At 45.5% G+C, this 21,001-nt stretch overlaps 1 protein-coding gene across 1 annotated transcript; it reads right to left on the bottom strand.

The window, feature by feature from the left end:
- Positions 1 to 551: 551 nt before the first annotated feature.
- On the bottom strand, positions 552 to 12,757 carry ZNF354C (zinc finger protein 354C). Its single transcript, XM_044916916.1, has 4 exons — positions 12,659 to 12,757; positions 7,163 to 7,289; positions 6,589 to 6,684; positions 552 to 1,966 (listed from the first exon to the last, which is right to left on the bottom strand). Exons 1-4 carry the CDS (start codon positions 12,689 to 12,691, stop codon positions 552 to 554), a joined length of 1,671 nt encoding a protein of 556 aa, XP_044772851.1. The 5' UTR covers positions 12,692 to 12,757.
- Between the last annotated feature and the right edge of the window lie 8,244 nt (positions 12,758 to 21,001).

Raw genomic sequence — 21,001 nt, 5'->3', positions numbered from 1 at the left:
ATACGTATATTTATATATACAACCTGCCGCTGAGGCAGTTCATGAAAAGTGAGCTTCATTATTTCCAAGTGAAAATTTGAATTTAAAGAATTCCTTTTTACCTTGAGTTTCTCTTTACGGAAAAGAGCATGTCCTATGCTTGCTTGCCATTTTAGCAAATATGGCCTCATGCTTATTCACATTAACTCAATGACTATTTAAAGGAAAATTCATATCGAAGCTTGCTCTTAGAAAGGGAGTAAACTCTAATGAAACAAAATGTATACACCATTATTTTCATTTTTTTTTTAAGTTAGGCCTTTTATATTTTTTCTACGAATTAAAAATTTTTTCTATGTTCTTAGAAACCTTATTAGCATTTAATGGTTCTTAGAAAATTTGACAAATTGGTACTCTTCATTATCCCACTGATCAATTTCACCATGACTTAGTGGGAACTATCATATTTTCTCCAGAAGCAAAAAAAAAAAAAAAACCACTTAATCTAATCCAGAGTCTGTGCCCTATTTATTATTCTCTAATGAGGAGTCTTGAATTATTTGAGAGAAGAATTAAACTTCACCGGGCTTATCTGCTCTAAGAAATCTCTGATACTGAGTAAGGGAAGAGCTGTAGATAAAAGGCTTCCCATATTCCTTCCATTTATAGAGTTTTTCCTTCGTGTGAACTTTTTTGTGTCTGCACAGGTTTGATCTGTAACTGTAGGCCTTCCCACACTCCATACACTTGTAGAGTTTCTCGCCGGTGTGGATTCTCTCGTGTTCGGTGAGGAAAGAATACTGGCTGAAGGCCTTCCCACACTCATTACACTGGTAGGGCTTCTCTCCGGTGTGAATTCTTTGGTGCCTGAACAGGTTGGATTTGCAACCAAAGGCTTTCCCACATTCTCCACAGGTATAGAGCTTTTCCCCGGTGTGAATTTTACGATGTTCGTTGAAGGAGGAACACTGGTTGAAGGTTTTCCCACACTCATTACATTGATAGGGTTTCTGGCCGGTATGAATTCGCTGGTGTTCGAGAAGGGTTGAGATGCGTGTGAAGGTTCTCCCGCATTCCAAGCACTTACACAGCTGCTCCCCAGTATGAAACCTCTGGTGCTCAGCCAGGGATGCAAACTGGCTGTAACCTTTCCCACACTCACTGCATTTATAGGGTTTCTCCCCTGTGTGGATTCTTTGGTGTCTATGAAGTTTTGCTCTACAATTGAAGGCCTTCTCGCATTCAGCACATTTATAGAGTTTCTCACCGGTATGAATTCTCTGATGTACGGTGAGGGTTGAACACTGGCTGAAGGCTTTCCCACATTCCTTGCAGTGATAGGGTTTCTCTCCAGTGTGCACCCTCAGATGCTTGATCAGGGTCGAACTGCTGCTGAACGCTTTCTCACATTCATTACATTTGTAAGGTTTCTCTCCTGTATGGATTCTCTGATGGGCAAGAAGGGATGATCTGTGGCTAAAGGTTTTCCCACACTCGTCACATCTGTAGGGTTTCTCGCCGGTATGAATCCTCTGGTGTTCAATCAGATGGAGACTCTGGGCAAAGCTTTTCCCACATTTGTGACAAATATGAGGTTTTTCTCCTGGGTAAATCTGGAAGCATCTGATCAGGTCAAAATTCTGTTTAAAATCTTTCCCAAAGGTGTAATATATATTGGGTATCCTTTCTATAGGAACACTCTGCTGTGTAACAAGAATTGTATTTATAAGTAAGCCTTTCCCCAATTCAAGACTTGTCTCCTTTACATCTCCACTCATGGTTTTTCTGTGGGAGGCCACCATTTGCCTAAGAGGTTTCTTTTGTTGCTCCTGTTCTGTCCTGCTCTCAAATCCCAAAGTTTGTCCAAAATTGGTGTCCCAGCGACCACACTTAATGGATCTTTTCTTTATTATTCCCTGAGATGTTTCTTCTCCAGAAATGCCCTGCCTGGGAGGCAAGGCTTCCATTTCGAGCCGAGTCTTGAGACCTGGAATGAGTCAGAAGCATGAACGATGGCACCTCTATCGGGAAAGATGGACATGCATCAGTAGAACCATAAACCTGGCAGGAGTCCATATAAAAGAGCTCTGAAACCTCTTTTGATCTCAAATATGGTCTTGCATCTGGGGAAAAAAAGAATGGGATGGGAAGAGAGGTGAAGAGAGGAAGGAGTAGTGTGGGAGAGTACAGTGAACAAATCAATGCTGGAAACAAAGACATTGCAACTTGAGAGAAGTAAACACAGAGGCAAGAACTGGTTGAGCAGAAGGGATGAGGCTACAGAAAAATGTCAGCTCGTAAGCTCCAGTTGGATACTTCAATTAATCATTTTCTACTCTGTATAAGGAGCAATGAAGCAGGTAACTTGTCTTTATTTTCTCCTTTTTTTTTCTTTAAAGTTTACTTATTTTTTTTTAGTAATGTCTACACCCAATGTGGGGCTCAAAATCACAACCCCGAGATCTAAAGTCGCACGCTCCATCGACAGAGCCAGCCAGGCACCCCTGTTTTCTCCTTTCTATTCACATGTGGCTTTTATTAGGTTTTTCCCCATGCTCTCGCTGTAAGTCTATACACATTAATTTAAAAATCTCTGCAATGTTTTCCTTAAGTTTTGTGAATCTGTATGTGAATCTGACTTCATATCACAGTCTGTGAAAAGAGGACGTTCAGCTTTTAAAACTTACGGTGGCCCTGAAGCAGGACTGTGTTGAGGATATCTGATCTAAATTCAAGATGCTGACTATAAAGAGGAGGAAAATACGGAATCAATCGGCCATGTGCAACAATCTATCCCTGGTAATTGGAGGAATAAGAGTTCTTCATACCACCCTGTCATCACTTTTCTCCTTCCTATTTGATCCCAAGGAGAAATAGATATATTTGTCTCTTCTAGTAAGCTGCACCCAGAAGATTAACCTCCTTTGTAGGAATCTTTTTAGACTAATGAAAGTCTGCAAGAAATGTGGAGTCAGTATGCCCCAAGCCCCAAGCTCAGATCTGATGGTAAGTGAAAGGGTTTAGCTTGAGCTGATTCTAAGGAACTGTGGGTTAAAATCTGGCTCTCTTTAATCAATCCATGATTGAAAATAGATTAAAACTAGGTCTTTGTGGGGCACCTGGGTGGCTCAGTCATTAAGTGTCTGCCTTCAGCTCAGGTCATGATCCCGGGGTCCTGGGATGGAGCCCCACATCGGGCTCCCTGCTCAGCGGGAAGCCTGCTTCTCCCTCTCCCACTCCCCCTGCTTGTGTTCCCTCTCTCGCTGTCTCTAGCTCTGTCAAATAAATAAATAAAATCTTAAAAAAAAAATCAAATAGTAAGAGGAAGAAGACATACAGGCTATAAATCTATATAAAAATACAGATTTTTCTTCATGATGTTAATGGGAAACCCAGCAGTTTGGATTTTAAGGAATCAACCAGGGTACCTTCTGTCTTTTCATCCTTTGCCACAATACGGCTTCCCTGCCCATCCAGAAACATCCAGCTACTCTAATCTCATTTTTCTAAAGAAATTTATCTAGTAAAGCCTAAATTAGCCATCTCTTTCTTAGAATTTCACAACATGTTTTACTTATATATTCTATCATTTAACTAATATATATGTACATGAAACCTGAAAATAATTCAAGTATTTGTTCAAGGAGAACAGTGGATATGTCTTACAGTTATTTGTTAATCCCCTACTGTGCACACAACAAGTACACAATTACATTAATGCATGTACATTAATACATTAATTACATTAAAAAGATAATGCATGAACGGGCAGAGTAAGTTGGAAAAATTATGAAGGGCAGGTGACCTCAAAAATGAAAAGAGATTCTCTCCTCTCATGCTGGATTCCTGAAACCCAATCAGGCATTTATTGAACAAATAGTGAATAATCAGCAAGGATAACATGAAACAAACAAATGACTAAACAGGAATAGCATGTTTCCCCTTGACATGAGAAGCCTCGAGTGTAAAATTCAGGTCTAGGATCAGAGAACCAAGATACCAGCATCGACAGTATTAGCAGGGAGTGGTTTTATGAAGGAAGTTGGATAGTAAAGAGGGGATGGGTTTCAGCAGAACAAGAAAAGAGGACCCTGTGAGTCAGGAGGTCTGAGCAAAGTCATCTGGGGGGGAAAGTAAACCTATTTAGGAGAGGCTTATTGACTAAAGAAGGAAATCTAGGAGCTCCTGGGTGGCTCAGTCGTTAAGCGTCTGCCTTCGGCTCAGGTCATGATCCCAGGGTCCTGGGATCGAGCCCCGCATCAGGCTCCCTCCTCCGCGGGAAGCCTGCTTCTTCTCCCATTCCCCCTGCTTGTGTTCCCTCTTTCACTGTCTCTCTGTCAAATAAATAAATAAAATCTTAAAAAAAAAAAAGAAAAGAAAAGAAGGAAATCCAGGTTGGAATTCATTAAAATTTTGATTCAACAGGATGAGGCCGAGCACAGAGTTCCTGAACAACAGGCCGAGGAACTCAAAGAATAAATACAGGTGTTGAACGCTCTTCGGCAGGTAATAATAAGATGAAGCGGTCATATTTAGTTAAGTGGGCAGCTTGGACCAGCGCGAGGACAGAGTCGAAGCCGAGCAGTGATGCAGCTGCCGTGGTCTTTTTTTTTTTTTTTTTTAAGATTTTGTTTATTATTTGACACAGAGAGAGAGGGAGCACAAGCAGGGGGAGCGGCAGGCAGAGGAAGAGGGAGAAGCAGAATCCCCGCCGAGCAGGGAGCCCCATGTGGGACTCAATCCCAGGACCCTGGGATCCTGACCTGAGCCGAAGGCAGACACTTAACCGACTGAGCCACCCAGTCATCCCAAGGCTGCACTGAATTCTTAATTTTGAGCCTATCAGCACTCAGTTCATCATAAAGGCAGCTCAATTAAATTCAAACACTCTTAGCTCACTGCAGGATATTTGATGCCAGAGGTACAGAATTCAAAGAAAGACCTGGTCTCTTCCTTAAATATATACAATCCAGTTAGGAAAATAAGTAATAACAAAGTAACTATAATTCGCTACGACAAATGCTGTCACGGATGTGTTCAAGGCATGGAGAAAGTGCCATATGAATGCGAGTGATTGAGAAATGAACAGTGACTGGGAAGTAGGAGAAATAAGGAAAACCGACAGGTCAGGCTGACAGGTGGGTCTTGCACTGTAAGAAGGTTTCCGGGGGAACAAGATAGAGGTGGTAATCCAAGAAGGAATGACAAACTTAATGAGTGTGCAGGTTTGGCGGGAACATGAGCTGGTGTGGAAGGGGTCACCGATTCCTGTAAAGCAACATGGAAACAGGCTATGAAGTAGATTTAAGGTCACAGTAAGGAATGGGACGTGCCTCCATGGATAACCGAGAAACAACAAAGTCTCCTAAGGCACAGAATTAATACACCTGAGTTTCGAAAAGATTGCTCTGTGGATGGTGCAGAGGGTGGGAGAGGAGAACAAAGCTCAGAGAGGGTGGGTAACTTTCCCATAGCGCAGAGCACTTGCGAGCTGTGGCAGGCGTAACATGAGCTTAGGAAAGTCTAAATTCAAACCGTGATCTTAAGTGCTATCCTGTACTACTCACTAGCCTCTTGGAGAAAAATGTATTTTAATAAAGGTGAAAAGTATTTGTGGGAAAAAAGCCAATAAAGGCAAGAATCATAGATTAAAGGCGAAACCACAAAGACAGATGCAAAATACTGCAAATCCATGTCACGCGGTGAATAGAAATGACAGAGGTGATCTAGATTTCTGTCACGGCTCTTCGGCTCTCTGGCCGTGAGCAAAGTGTTTGACATCCTCCGATTATGCTGTTTCTTCTGATATAAAGAGAGGTATCTAAACCTGACCGTCTTCAAGTGATCCTTCAACTCCAGCGATCTATGGTTTTGGGATCAAGACCAGGGAGGTGAGCCGGGGCTAGGAGTGTGCAAACCAGAGATCTCGGGGCCAACTCTGGCTCTGTTGCTGGAAGGTGCCACACCTAGCCACTCCCACTGCTTCTGGCTGCATTTGCATTACAAACGGGGAGTTAAAGGGTTGCAGTAGAGACCCCATGGTCCCCAAGCCAAACTATTTACCATCTGGCCCGTTGTAGGAAAAGTGTGCCAACCCCCAGCCTGGAAAGGCTACAGTGGTCAAGGAGAGCTGGTCAACTCTAACAGTGGGATGCGACAGCCCAGTCTCCAAGGAGATAAAAGGGAAACGTTGAGTTAAGAAATCAGAGACACAGGAGCATTGACAACACTCTGAAATATGTGGTTGGTGAGAGAAATTACAAAGAATTCAAAACAAGACAGAAGGTGTAAAGTATTTAAAATCTGTCGGGCATGAAAGCATGTAATCGCAGATGGGAAGAAAAACCATGAAGGCCAAGAGGCCAAGATGGCGGAAGGGAGTGAGGGAAGCCACAGGAAAGGAAAAGACGTAGAGGATGCAGGGAGTGTTAAGGAGGAGAAGAAAGAGGCCTACATAAGGGCCTTCTTGATGCCAAGAAAACCATTCCAATCACGGAGCCTCTGGTCAAGAGGCCCTGGCTCAGTTTCCAGGAAGTTCCCCCAGCACTGGTTCCTCATGGCCGGCTCATGTATAAAACCCCCGCGCCCATTTCCCAGCCACTCACTCACCTAGACAGGCGTCCCGAGGGAGTTCTCCGTCCACCAGGCAAGGATCTTCTCCTTCCTGCAACTGGCAGATCACCTTCGGCCTTGAGAACGGAATCCCTGCTCGTGAGGAAGGGAACGCGGGTTGAACGGGGGGCAGGAAGGGCAACTCCAGAGTTCACAAAGCAGAACTCACAGTGCAGAGCAGGTAGCCTGGGGAGGCAGGGCAGGTAGCACCGAGGCTTCCGAGGGGCCTGGGCTCTCAGGGGATGGATCCGGAGGCGGGGCTCGGCTCAGAAACGAGGCGGGCCCCGGCTATGAATGCCTCTACCCTGGCAGTCCTGTATGCTTCTCAGACTCTAAACAGGGACCCAGGGATTGCAAGAGGAGGACACTGGTCAGGAGAGGGGGAGGTGGGAGGAAGGCAGAGGAAGGAGAAGAGCACAGCGTGAAGGGCGTCCTGACATCAACACACACACTTTCCGCTCCACAGAGATTCATTCTTTCCCAGGGGCACGGCAGGAGAGAAGCTGTGGACTCCGAACCCCAAAGAGGCAGCTCCCCCGGCAGACTCTCCATCACGAGGAAAGGTCCTTACCCAGCGAGACGAGGGTGCCGTAGTTCTCCAGCATCACCTCCCGGTACAGGGTCCTCTGCGCGGAGTCCAGGCGCAGCCACTCGTCCTGGCTGAAGAACACGGCCACGTCCCTGAATGTCACAGACTCCTGCAACGGGAAACCCACTCCTGCTCAGCGGGACCAGCTTCACCACCGCTCGGGATGTGCGGGGCTGGCACAGGGATGTGTAGCAACCGATCCTGAAAATGTCTCAGGATTCCAAGTATTTCACATCGACTGTTTATGTTACTTTGGGGACCACCCAGCAACTAGGTCACAAATATCTACGGAGAACCCACTGGGAGCCATGTGCTGGCAGGGTAGCAAGGAAAAAGGCAAAGTCCCTGCCAACGGGGAATCTCAATCCCGGCCTGGGACCTATCAGAGTAACTGAGCACATACATTCACCTCCCTCTCACTCAAAATCCAAATTAAATGAAAGGGGGAAAAATCAGAATACACTTAGAGCAAATACCAGAAAACTGTGGAAATGCCATTAGCAGAACAGAGACAAAAAGGAAGTTCTGAGCTGTAAAGCAAATGATAAGAATAATATTAGTTCACGTTTATTGGATACTTGTATGTTAGGGACTATGACAGGAGCTTTGTACACAGTGTCTTCGCTGAGTTTCAGGGAAATACTATTAAGAAGATACTACAAGTAAATCATTTTGCAGATGATGAAACAGCTCAGAAAGGTGATGTCACCTCCCAAGGTAACCCTGTTAGAAACTGGTGCTGATTGGAACTAATTCAGGCAGACAGATCTCTAAGCTATACTGTCACATGGGTTTCCATGGTCTATGGAAACAGAAAGATCCAAAGGACCTGCAAGACTATGCAGGTGTCAACGGGAACTGTGGGAAAAGCAAGTTCTTTCAAGAGAACCCCATTAAACCCCAAACTGTGAGAGAGCAGAGGTTGACCAGATGGCAACTCTTGTATGACAGAGCTGAAGCTCACGAAAAATGATACATTTTGACCCTGTGATTCTACTTTTAGGATTCAACTACAAGAAATCCTCACACAACTGGGTAGGGATATTTGTTCAAGGATGTTCACCGGAATACTGATAAGCTGACAGTTGAGTTTTTTTTTTTTTTTTAAGCTCATCCAATGTTTATTGAATAGTGAACTGCTGTCAATACTGCTGAACTCTGCAACTCACTCACCCGGATCCCTCTCTTGGCCACCCTGAGAAGGAAGCCAGGAGCAGGACCACCCCAAATGCCAGAGAGTAGTCAGGGGGCTGGGGGATGCGGGGAGATGGGAAAAGGCGGCGGGGGGAAGAGGAAGGAGCAAGGCAGGCAGGGTGCAGGGCTACACTCCGGGGGACTGGGGGGCACACGAACCTGTGAACACTATATGTATGACTAAAAGGACTCTGGGGGCACCTGAGTGGCTCGGTTGGTTAAGTGTCTGACTCTTGATCTCAGCCCAGGTCATGATCTCAGGGTCGTCGACATCAAGCCCCATGTCGGGGCTCTGTGCTGAGCAGGGAGTCTCCTTAAGAGTCTCTCTCCCTCTGCCCATCCACCGCCCCACCCTCTGCTTATGCTTTGTTTTTTTTCTTAAAAAATTTTTTTTTAAATAAAAAAAGGACTCTGAAGATTTGGGCGCCTGGGTGGCTCAGTTGGTTAAGCGACTGCCTTCAGCTCAGGTCATGATCTTGGAGTCCCTGGATCGAGTCCCGCATCAGGCTCCCTGCTTGTCAGGGAGTCTGCTTCTCCCTCTGACCCTCCCCCCTCTCATGTGCTTTCTCTCTCTCTCAAATAAATAAATAAAATCTTTAAAAAAAAAAAAAAAAAAAAAAAAAAGGACTCTGAAGGTCTTTTTTTTTTTTTTTTTTAAGTAGGTTCCAAGCCTAGCATGGAGCCCAATGTGGGGCTTAAACTCACGACCCTGAGATCACAACCTGAGCTGAGATCAAGAGTTGGATGCTTAACCAACTGCACCACCCAGGCTCCCCTTAAGGATTTTGAGATGGGAAGAGCCTGGATTATTATCCAGGTGGGTCCAGTGTAATCACAGTGATCCCTGTTAAGACCCAAGAGGAGTCACAGTCAGAAGAGGACAAGGTGGTGACATGAGGACAGAAAACAGACTGAAGTCATGCACTTTGAAGATGGCTGAAAGGGCCCCGAGACAAGGAACGCAGGCTGCCACCCGAAGGTGCAAACAAGGCCTGGAAACAAATTTCCCCTGAGAGCTTCTAGAAAGAGCCAGCCCTGATAAGAACTTGACCTTAAGCCAGTGAAACCGATTTCAGCCTTTGGACCTCCAGAAGTGCAGGAGAAGAAATTTATGTAGTTTTAAGCCACTGTGTTTCTGGCAATTTGTTACAAGAGCAATAGGAAACTAATAGTACAATGGTGAAAAGTTGAAGACTGCCTACAAATCTATCAACAGGGGAATGGGTAAGCAAAGTATAGGACACTGATTCCATGAAATGTTTTATATATAACACCATTAAATAGAATGAGGTAGATCTGTATGGCTGACCTTGGAATTTGGCCTTGACACACTGTTGATTCATATGAAAAAGCGAGCTGCAAAACAATCCATATTTGTTGAAAAATTCTTTACCTATCTACCTGTCTATACAGATACATTTGGAAGAATACAACAAGCTGTCCATCCTCATTATTCTTTCATGTTTGTGGAGGGGCAGAAAAGCAATCTTTTATTACTTTGTACCCTTACATTGTTTAACAGGGTGTGTGCGTTTGTTTTGAAATTTTTTCGATTCCATTTTCATTTCTGTATTGAGTTTTCAGCTCCACCTCTTTGCATTCGTAGTGGTTGCTCTGAGAATTATAATATACATTCTTAGTTCTTTACGGTCTAGTTAGAGCTAACACTCGATTTCACACAGAATGCAAGAACCTGCGAGTATATGGGAATGTCTACCACCCCTTCCTCATGCTGTCCTTGTTAGAAAGACGCTCCCGGTTCAGACAGTTGACAGGACTCACCAGACCTCACCAGGCGTGCTCACGGGAGGCAATGGGTACGATGCAACAAGACAGAGAGTGCACTGAGGCCCCGGAGGACCGAGAGATGTTCCATGTGCAATCTCCCCTTATTTGCACACACGGATGAGGCTGTGTCCTTGGACTATATGAGGAATTTTGATTTGGAAGAGTTCGCAGGGGATACTCTGAGCAGGGGCCTTTTGTGTGTCAAGCAAGGCTTGTCAAATCATGTAGGCCAGCTGCCAACCGTCAGTGAAGAAGATGACCCTGAGGGTAGCCAGGGGCACCGGGATCTTAAGCAGCACATCCACTGCCTTCATCGTGCCCAGGGTCAAAAATCAGCCATCCGGGCATTCCCAGAGATAAAGATGGAGCTTTTCCAGTCCAGACACAAATGAACTCTAGATCCATGGCTGTCATATGCACTATATCCACCTACATTATAAACTCCATCATTCAGTATATTTTTGCTCTATACAATCGTAGACATTTTAAAGAAACTGAGAGAAAAAAGTATTTCTATATTTATAGCCTCCATTTCTAATGTTCTTCACTTGCTTGCCAACACGAGAATTCCCATCTGGTATTATTTCCTTTCAGCCTGAAGAACTTCCTTCTGTCTTCATTCTTAAAGACTACTTTTGTTGGTTATAGAATTCTGGGTTGACAGTTTCTTTCCTTCTTTCATATAAAACGTCATTCTGTCGTTTCGGATGAGAAGCCAATGGGCATTCAGACGCTGATGCTCTGTATTTTGTATAGCATCTTTATTCTGTCTGCTTTCAAATCTTTGGTTTTCAGTAAATTAGTGGTCAAAAAAAACCACTGACCCTGGGTTGCAAAGACCCTCCTCTCCAGCTTCCCTTAGCTACAACCAAGACTGTCTCTCCAGCTCGTGGGTGTGGGAGAGCTCAGACAGTGAAGAGCCCTCCCTTTCGGCAGAGGGCAGCCCGCTCATTGCTAGATATTGCTTTGCACTGTGTTCGCTGCTCTTTACATTCTGGTTTTCTGAAACACCCGTCTCCTTGTAACTCGAGAATCAAAGCAAAGTCTAGCCTAGTGGCAAGAGGCATACCAAATTTGGCAGGCCCTAAAACAAAGCTGTAGCTGCTTATGATGACAATAACAGTAGGAGGAGCCGGTATTTACTGAGCATTAACATGCACTGGTCTCGGCATTTTACACATTCTTTCTCGGAGCGTAAAGTTAACTGTATAGACGACCTTGTCTGGGGTCAAGGCTAGCCGTGAGACCTTTATCAAGTTATTTGCTTCTCCGTGCCTCAGCTTCCTCACTTGTAAAATGTAAAAAAAAGTTTAAAAAAATGTAAAATTAACAGTCCTCTTGAACGAATCCTCTTGAACGAATCAAACAAGGTACACATTATTAATCCCATTTACAAATGAGGAAATGAGGCACATGGAAAATAACTTGCCAAGGTCACACCCCTAGCTTGGATGTGAACTTAGGAACTCGGTCCACATTCATAACCTGTAGGCTACCACTACTTTTGGGGAAAGCGGCCAATGAAAACAGAGGCTTTGGGGATGGCAGGATGGAAAATCCATGGAAGGAACAGGAGCTGGTGTTGGGGGGAAGCTGTGATCTCCATGTGGAAATATTCCCTAAAAGTTTGGGAATGACAGACTGTGTCTTTAGTAAAAACTCCAGCCTGAGGACAGAGATATGCGAAAGATCTTGAGAAGGTTAAGGTAATGAAAATGGATGTCAAAAGGGCAAAGAGCAAGAAGGGCCCAGGAGGGGGGACAGGGGGACAAGAATCAGAGGAGACAAAGACATCAGTCGGGTCCAGAAGGGGGACACGTGGACAGTATGCCATCAGAGCTGTGCTCAACACAGCAACCCCCAGCCCTCTGTCCTCCCCAGTGCCGGCCTCAGGGCCCAAGCGTAGCTGGACTCCTTCTGGGATGCCCACCACCAGCAGCCCTGGCCTTCAGTGTCAGCTCGAAATGACGCCACAACCATTTGTTGGTAGGATCTTTTTCTACTCTTCTTGGATGTTGAATCATTTTCTAAGGTCAGTGCCATGAACTCCCCAAAGATAGAAATATCGTCTTTCCTCTTTGTAACTCGGGTGCTCTTGCACAGCATCCTGTGCATAGTCGGTGCTCAATAAATGTTCGCTGAGGGTGTCTTTGCTCCTTCCATGTCTTTGTCCCAAGCGAGACTATATCCTCTGTGAAGACAAAGACTGCCTAATACCCGATACCCCACACCAAGCATTTATTGTAGCCAGAAGCATATATTCAGAGCTGACTCAATCTTGGGTCATAAAGTCAGGTTAGGGTGAATTAAGAGTAACCTGGGAACAGAGGAGGCACATTCCTCAGCACTCCCTCCCTGCATCCTGGGGAAAACTTACAAAGCTCTGCATTCCCCACAGTTTTTCTTGGAGAGAAAATTACCCAGACAAAGAATGGAAATACATCCACCATCTCTAAACCCAAAAAGCAATTTATGAAAAAGACAAACTTCACTTACTGTCACCTTAGTGGGCAGCAAATCCACGGCCATTCTTTCCTTCTCGGTTTTCCTAGCAAGGGAGTGGAGACTGCTGACAAGGTAAGTCTGGAGAGGAAAAGGTGCCATGAGGAACTCTGGTGTCAAGGGATGGCTTGGAGAGAGGAAGTTCCAACCACCCATAATATCCACCCGGTCCCAATGAACCAACAGCACATAAACCACGCAGACCAAATAAAATGCATACTTACCAAGCCAATGAAGCTCTAAGACAATTCGCCCATCTCCGTCTCCTTGTATTAATGATGTTCTAATTGCTGTAGGGTCACCTAAGGTCTACTAGCTGTGACTCCACAAACTGCGACTCACCCCTAGATACCTGGAGGCCTTAGGGAAGCTTTAAACGGTACACACTGTAAAACCCACAATGAACATGAATTTCCCCAGCTGCCACTGTCCAACACAGGCAGCCAATCCTAAGTCAGCCTGCCCCACCTAGCCCTTCCCTTCCCGAAGAAATCACACTAAAGGCGCTTGCCCATATTTGCCTTGTCTCTCTGCCTAATGACCCATCCAGGTGCTTTCCCTGAGCGGCCGCTGCCTGGAGTGCTGCATGGGTCCTCCATATAACACAGCCTGCAAACCCTCCTCCTCCTCCAGCCCCCGCCCCCGCATCTGGCCAGACCTTACCACACCCACGGAATGTGGTTAAAACACTCCCTCTCGCACAGATGCACACCAGACTGCTGCTCGGCGGCCCCTCCTAAGCACACATCCCACAGGGGTCACCTCTGAGAGCACCCACAGGATGCGGGAAACAGCCCTCCTTCTCACACACAAACCGCAGCTGGGAGGACAGGGGAGGAGGGCTCCTGGAGCAGCCAGACCAGTGTCAGAGGGGGGCCCGGCCACAGCTGCCTGCACTGGCCACCTGGCTTTGCCGAGGGCTCTTCGGGGAGCAGCACCTGGCGTGAGAGCTCGGCTGAGTGTGGGGTGTGATCTGGGGCTGGGGCGCCTCAGCCAGGTGGGGGAAGCTGCTGGAGGAGGAACCATAGACACTCCGTGATGCACAGCTCCTCCACACCAGAATCGGGGATGCTTTGCATGTATTGTTTCTAAATCTCACGAAGACCCTAAAAAGTACTGCTACCCCATTTTACAGATGCAAGGGAGGCTGAGAACTTAGGGAGTCGGACCGACCTGCCAAGAAACAAAAATGGGAAGTAACGGGCAGGAACGGAATCCTTGTTCCGGTCCAGGGCCCTCGCTAAATGTGGCAAAAATTACCTGGCCGCTCTGCCCCAGTTTCTCCGTCTGTAAAATGGGGGCAGTGTGCAGCCACCTTACAGGGCATGAATCCCGAAGGATGAAATGAGTTCATTCATCCAAGGCGCTAGCCCACTGCCCGGCACACCGAGTGCTCGGCGGGCACGAGCTATTGTTTTCCCATCACAGAGAAGTCTCCGAGCAGACAGCCCCCCACCGACCCCCGCCCGCAGCAGTCCGGGCACGCCCCAGCTCACCTGGCAGGGCGCTCCCTCCACGCGCGTCTCCCGCCGACCTGCGACGCCCGCAACGCGCCGCCGCCCGGGCCGCGGGGACCGGCCCCTGACCCACGGGCCGCGCCGCGTCTCCCGGCGCCCGCGCGCGGCCCCGCGCGGCTCCGCGCTCCGCACCCAAGCCGAGACAGGCGCTGGCTCCACCGCGACTGGGAAGAGGCCCCCGGGAGGTCTCCGCCCCAGGCAGGCCGCCCCAACGCAGCCGGGGTGACCCGCGCCACCGGCCCCAAGAAGGCCGGGAGCGCTCCGGCAACCCCGCGAGCCCCAGGACTACCACTCCCGGCATGCCTCGGCCGCGCGCGGACTACATTTCCCAGAAGGCGGCTGGGCGACCCCCGGGAGATGCCCGTTCCCTGCCCCCACGAGCTCACGGGACCCGCTGCCCGTCCCCGCGAGGTCCGCGGTAACGCGAGGGCGCGCGCGAGCCCAGTAGGTTGGGTGGTCTCCTGCCAGTGCCCGCTGCCTGCATCCGCCCGGGGGCTCGTTGGGCTAGGCAGGCAAGGTGATTTGGAAAAAACAAAACCTGAATTTAGACGCCTGTAGGAGGATCCGTGCGCCACAGCCCCCACCAGCTAGTTGTGATTATTTGTATTTTAATGCGTACCATACCCAGAAGGTGATGTATGCATAGGTACAGTTTAAGAAAGAAACCAATACCCACACACCCAACACTTTGCTGAAAAAGATATTTGGCCAGAATTTCTGAAGCTCTGTCCACAATGCTCCCCTGTCATTTGTCTAAATTGTGCTAAGCATTTGACTTGCTTAGCTTGATGGTATCGTATTCCACGATAATAAGTGTGGCTTTTTTTTTTTTTTTGCAAGGTTTTGGATCTTTATATAAATGGAATCTGCTGTATGTTCTCCTGTGACATATGCCCAACATGAACGATGTTTGAAAAAAAAAAAATCAACTATGTTTTAAAGACCTTACTGGCTTTATTCAGTGACTTCATGAATCAGGCAGTATCCTATCTAGCAGGTAGGAAGGAGCTCCAAGTACCACCACGTGCAAGCCTCTTACAGGCAGAAGGGAGCAGGAACAAGGAAGTTATATTGGCAAAAGTGGATTGGTTATTACAAGGTTAGTTTCCCTACAGAAGATGGCAAAGATTTATCAGCCAGATTACTTAACTAATGACGATCACGGGGCTCCTGGTTGGCTGGTTTAAGATTCCATTTCTGGAAGAGCTGAAACTCTAAGTAAGTCTTTGTTTGGTGAAGGGGCAACTTAGCCTGAGAAATCCATTTTTGAGCCGGTTATCTTTAACAACTTTTAGATTCACCTATCTTGATACATTCAAAGTTCATTCATTATCATTGCTGCATAAGATTCCATTATTCATTCATTCAACAACAACAAAATATTCAACACCTCTCTTGCTCCTGGCATTGTTCTAGATGCTGGAAATACACCAGTTGAACAAAACTCTCAAAACCTCTGCATTCGTGCAGCTTAAATTCTCCGGGAGGAGAGAGAAGAAAGATAATAAGTATGTTTTTAGGTAGTGATGGGCGCTAATGAGGACAAGAAAGGGGGAACAGCAACTCTAGTGGGGGCGGTACTGCAATGTTATACAAAGTGGTTAAGAAATGTCTGACTGAGAAGGTGACATTGAAGAAAGATCTGCAAAGAGATGAAGAGTGAGCCCGGTTAAGGATCTGTGGGAAGGCTTTCCGGCAGGCTGAAAAGCAGATGCCGGAGGTGGGGGCACACCTGGCCTGTTGAAGACACATTAATACTGTTGCCGAAGCAGAAAGAAGTATGTGCGAGATCAGAGGCAAGTGAACTAGGATGTGCAGGCTCTTATTGGTCACGGTCAGTGGATCTTACTCTGAAAGAGAATGCTCTGAGCAGTGGAGATGTAGGAGTAGGCAGTTAGCTAGGTGTTAATAGGATGCTGGAGGCCAGCAAATGGGGACTCAGGGTCAGCTACAGGGGGAAGTTAGAAACCTGTCCTGACAGCGCTCCCAAAACAAAGCCACAAAAAGCCGGATCAAGCCAGACAGGCCCAAGACAAAGAAGGCTGGAGACCCTGATCAGGTAAAGGAGAAAAGGCGAGAAGCCCCTCCCCAAGTAATATATATTCCACTCCCTAGCTAAGAACTGTCAGTAAAAGATGTAGAGACCCGAACCCAGCTTCCCCTTGAGCTCATCTGTTCCCACGTCTGGAGAGTGTACTCTCACTTGAATAAGATTTCCCACTTAACACCACTCAACTGCGTGTCCCGTCTCTCCTTGAATGCCTTCTTGCAACAAGACCAAGAGCCTCCCGCAGCATCCCAGGGACGGGTGGGACAGAGGCCTCAGAGCCCCGGGGCCTCCCCTGTCCAGCCTCTGATGTCCATTTCTAAATGATCACTCTGACAGCTGTGCTGAGCGTTAACCGAAAGGTCAAAGGAAGCAGCCGAGAGACTGGGACTAGTTAGATGTCCATGGCCGTAAATCCTGAGAGAAGACAGCAGTCTGGACGGAGTAGTTGTAAGTGGTTGGAAAAGCTCAAAACTCAAAATATGGAAAAGATGAGGATGTTAAGAACATTTCGAATATGTTTTTCAACTATGAAGTGTATCTTTTTAAATAGTCCTGGCAATTATATTTTTAAAAATACTCTTTATGCCCCATTTTTCTGATGGTAAAAATCAAGAATTAACTTTTCCTCTTCCTTTATACATTAAGCCAAACACAAATTTATTCTACTTTGTCCCATTTAAAATGTTTACAGTATGAGCTAATAGGCTATGACCACCAGTATCCACTTTTAATACTTCCATATTCCACTTTCTCAGCTACAAATTTTGGCAATTTCCTCGAGTTTTATCATCTATATTTATTTATAAGTAAATCTATTTTAACCTTTTTTTTAATTGTTCATGTCTGTGACCGCTTCCTTAGGTTTCTCTTTGGGTCTTGGTATTTTTGTTCCTTTTTCACATTCTCACTAGTTTATATCAGTGCCCTCCCAGTAATTCCACAGCCTCCTGTACTTGGTCTTCTGAAGAAACCTGAGGCCAATTTGAACTTCTTCCCTTGCAGGTAACTTTCATTTCTCTACTTTGACTTCTATATAAATCTCACCTCCTCCACCCCAGTTTCCTGTATCTTTAAGTATTTCTATTTTCCCCCCCTGTATCTAGCAACTGGTTTTTCCATTGTTTTCGTCTTGGACACACACACAAAAGGGAAGTCTCAGTTCAAGGTTTTTTTCTGCTTTCTTCATTAACATCTTCATTAACATAACATTATTCTTGAAGTCTGGCTTTCATATCCCTGATAATCTCACTCTGCCATTCTGTGTCTTTTCCTCTATTTTCTGAGAGGATTCTTCAAATTTACCTTCCAAGCTTACAGAATCCAATTTATAAAGTGATTATTTCCCCACTGTTCCTAATGTAGTTTATTCTTTAAAAAAAAAAAAAAGGCCACGTGGAGCACCAGGATGGCTCAGTTGGTTAAGCACCGGACTCTTGATTTCGGCTCAGGTCATGATCTCAGGGTCGTGAGATCAAGCCCCATGTTGGGCTCTGTGCTCAGCACAGAATCTGCTTGAGATTCTCTCTCCCTCGCTCTCTCTCAAATAAAATCTTTTTTTTTAAATAAAATTTTAAAATGGCCATGTATTTGAAGAAAAATGTCTACACTACGTAGAGCATACTTGAGATAGTATAAAACCCACTGTCCCAATGCAGCAGGCTCCATGGAGCCCGCGTGGTGTAACTGGAGATGGACTAGTTTTCTTCCCTCCCATCCTCCCTTCCTTCTTCCCGTCCTTCCTTTCTCTTTACAGTGAGGAAATAAAAACAAAAACAAAATGATAGGAAAAGGAGAAATAGGAATCGCTCCTCCTGTTCAAGATTACAAAGGCTAAAGTGAAGTATATGCAGTGTTTAAAATTGCATAACAGCACCGCTTCAACCTTACTCTCTCCAGCAGTGGATGATCTAAATGACGCCCGTCCCTGTACAATGTGGAATGGAGGCCGATGGACCGGCTGGATTTGGGGACACTGGGTATATTGTGGAGAATGCCACCGAGATCCTACTGTGAACCTGAATGTTCTCAGAGAAACATGCCATAAAGTATTCACATCTTCTGGCCCTATATAAACTCCCTTAGAAGTCTGAAATGTATTATAACATTCAAGAGGGATTGCAAACATTTGTTTAGGAAAAATAACCCAAATGACCTAAGTAAAGAGATGCGTGGGCAGGATGGTGCTGGAAAAGAGGGGCCCAAAGGGTAATTCCATCCGGGTCTTTCCATTACGCTATAAATTTATGGAGTCATGAAAACCCACAATTTTTTATTGTATATAATTTGCTTAAAAGAAACTGAAATCTTGCCAGCTTGTTTTCTTCTGCTCGTATCTTTTTCTTTTAAGTAGGCTCCACTCCTAACGTGAGACTCGAACTCATGACCTTGAGATCAAGAGTTGCATGCTCTTCCAACTGAGCCCGCCAGGCACCCCTGGCCAATGTCTTTCCACTGAAACAGAGATCACAAAGCAACCGCTGATGATCACAGAGCAGCTTTTAGACCTCTTGCCACAGGCGTGACAAGGGTTTGTTCTGTCTTGGGCACAATGAAGTTCTTGGGTATGGCACACAGTAGGCACTTAAAGAGAGAAATAAAAATGGGGTAGACATGATGTGTAGTTGTTTGAGAAGATAACCAAAATGTTTCTTCGGGCAGGCGAGGTGGTGACGGTGGTATAAACCTGAAACTCCCATCATATCCTTTGGAAAAAACAACAAAGGATATGGCAGAGGAAAGAGGCAGCAGTGCTCCTAAAATGGATATAAAACCACCACCAGGAAGAGAAAGTACACTCTCTGCGTGAAAATATGCAAAACTGTGCAGGTGTAGAACAGAACGGAATGTAAGTGCTTCAAAGTACATGCAGCGTATCTGAGCAACTCCTGCAACTCGGCAACAGAACAGCCCATTCCAGACACGGGCGAAGGATTGGAACAGACGTTTCTCAACAGAAAGATATAAAATGGCCAAAAAGCATATAAAAGAGACGTTCAACATCAGGGCAATGCAAATCATGACCAGAAGGTGGAGACACCACTTCACACCTGTGCGTGTGACTATTAAGAAAGCAAGCCAGAAAATCCAAGCGTTGGCAGAGATGTAGAACCACCCACATTGGAAATGGATCCTTTGCACACTGCTGATGGGAATGTAAAATGGTGCAGTCATGGTGGCAAAGAGTGTGGCTATAATATCCACTCCTCATGACTCCACAATCCCACTCTTAAGTATTTACCCAAGAGAAATGTCCACACAAACACTTGTACGCAAATGTCCATGGCAGCATTGTTCACGATTGCCAAAATGTGCAAACGACCCAAATGTCCATAACCACATGAATGGATAAATAAAACATGGTGGATATTTGCCATGGAACATTACTCGGCCTTAAAAAGGAAGGAAATCCTGACACCTACTATAATGTGGATGAACCTTGAAGACATTATGCTAAGTGAAATCAGCCAGACACAAAAGGACAAATATTATATGATTCCACTTACATCAGGAATCTAAAATAGGCAAATTCAGAGAGGCAGCAAGTAGAATAAGAGGTGACTGGGGCTGGCAGCCGGGGAAATGGGGCATTACTGCTTAATGGGTGCAGAGCTTCTATTTGAGATGATGAAAAGTTCTGGAAATAGATTGTGGTGACGGTTGCAAAACATATCCTCAATACCCCTAAATTGTACACACAAAAATGGTTATAATGATAAGTCATATATATATATTTTATTGCAGTTAAAAAAAATACATGCAGGAGGTAAGGAGACATCCATGGGAAGGCAATGCCTTATGGGGAGAATATTGTTAATGGAAAGAGAGCGATGTGGAAACCATGTGTCAAGGGGGAAAGTGGCAAGAGGAGAAAATAGAAGATCCTGAAAGAGAAAAAATCCCCCAAAATGTTTTTGATCCCACAATTTCTCCTCCACCCCCAACCCATCTAGTCAAGAAATCATATTTTACTACACAGACAGAAGTAGGTATACGTGACTAACAGATTTTAGATACGGACTCAAGCTTGTGACAGAAAGGACACAGAAATGAGCTTGCAGGGGCTCTCGAGGCCAAGTCTGGGACAATTTCAGCATCAACATACACAACGATATTAGCAGATTACAGTCCATGGAATAAAATAAGAAACCATGCTTCCAGTCATAAGAACAGAAAACACTTTCCTAAAGTGGAAAGCCAATTAATAAGAGTATAAGAAATGACAGAATTATGAGATCTCCATGTGGAGACCATTGTCATGATAATAAAGTGTCATCTATAGATGCTAAAATTGGTGGAGGTGAGTTTGTCTAGTACAGATACACATGCATGCACTCATCGGATCACCTCTCAAGATACTAATGAATGCGAAGAGAAAAACAGTGACTTTAGAGTGGGAGACCAGGCAGACACCACCTCAACCAAGATAAAGCTGAAATTACCAACATCACAAGGCTCCCAATGTGATAAGACCATGAACTGAGAATACAATATTGCTTTGGTGGTTTTCTTACCAAAAAAGCACAGCATAAACCTAACTATATGGAAAACACTGGACAACGCCAATGGAGGGACAGTCTAGAAAAAAAAAAAAAATGGCCTATTCATTTCACAGAACTCTTCATGAGAAAACAGGTTTGGTAATGCAACAGCCAACAAGAGAAGGGCCAAACCCACCTGAAAAGGTGGACATTTTAAATAATAATTTAATTACTATGAACACCATAAATTCAATGTATCAGGCATGTCAATCGTATCACAAAAGGTAAAGCA

The sequence above is a fragment of the Neomonachus schauinslandi genome, chromosome 7, assembly GCF_002201575.2.
Source record: "Neomonachus schauinslandi chromosome 7, ASM220157v2, whole genome shotgun sequence".
Lineage (NCBI taxonomy): Eukaryota > Metazoa > Chordata > Mammalia > Carnivora > Phocidae > Neomonachus > Neomonachus schauinslandi.
Note: the sequence above shows the minus strand (reverse complement) of the source record. Positions and strands in the feature narration are given on the sequence as shown.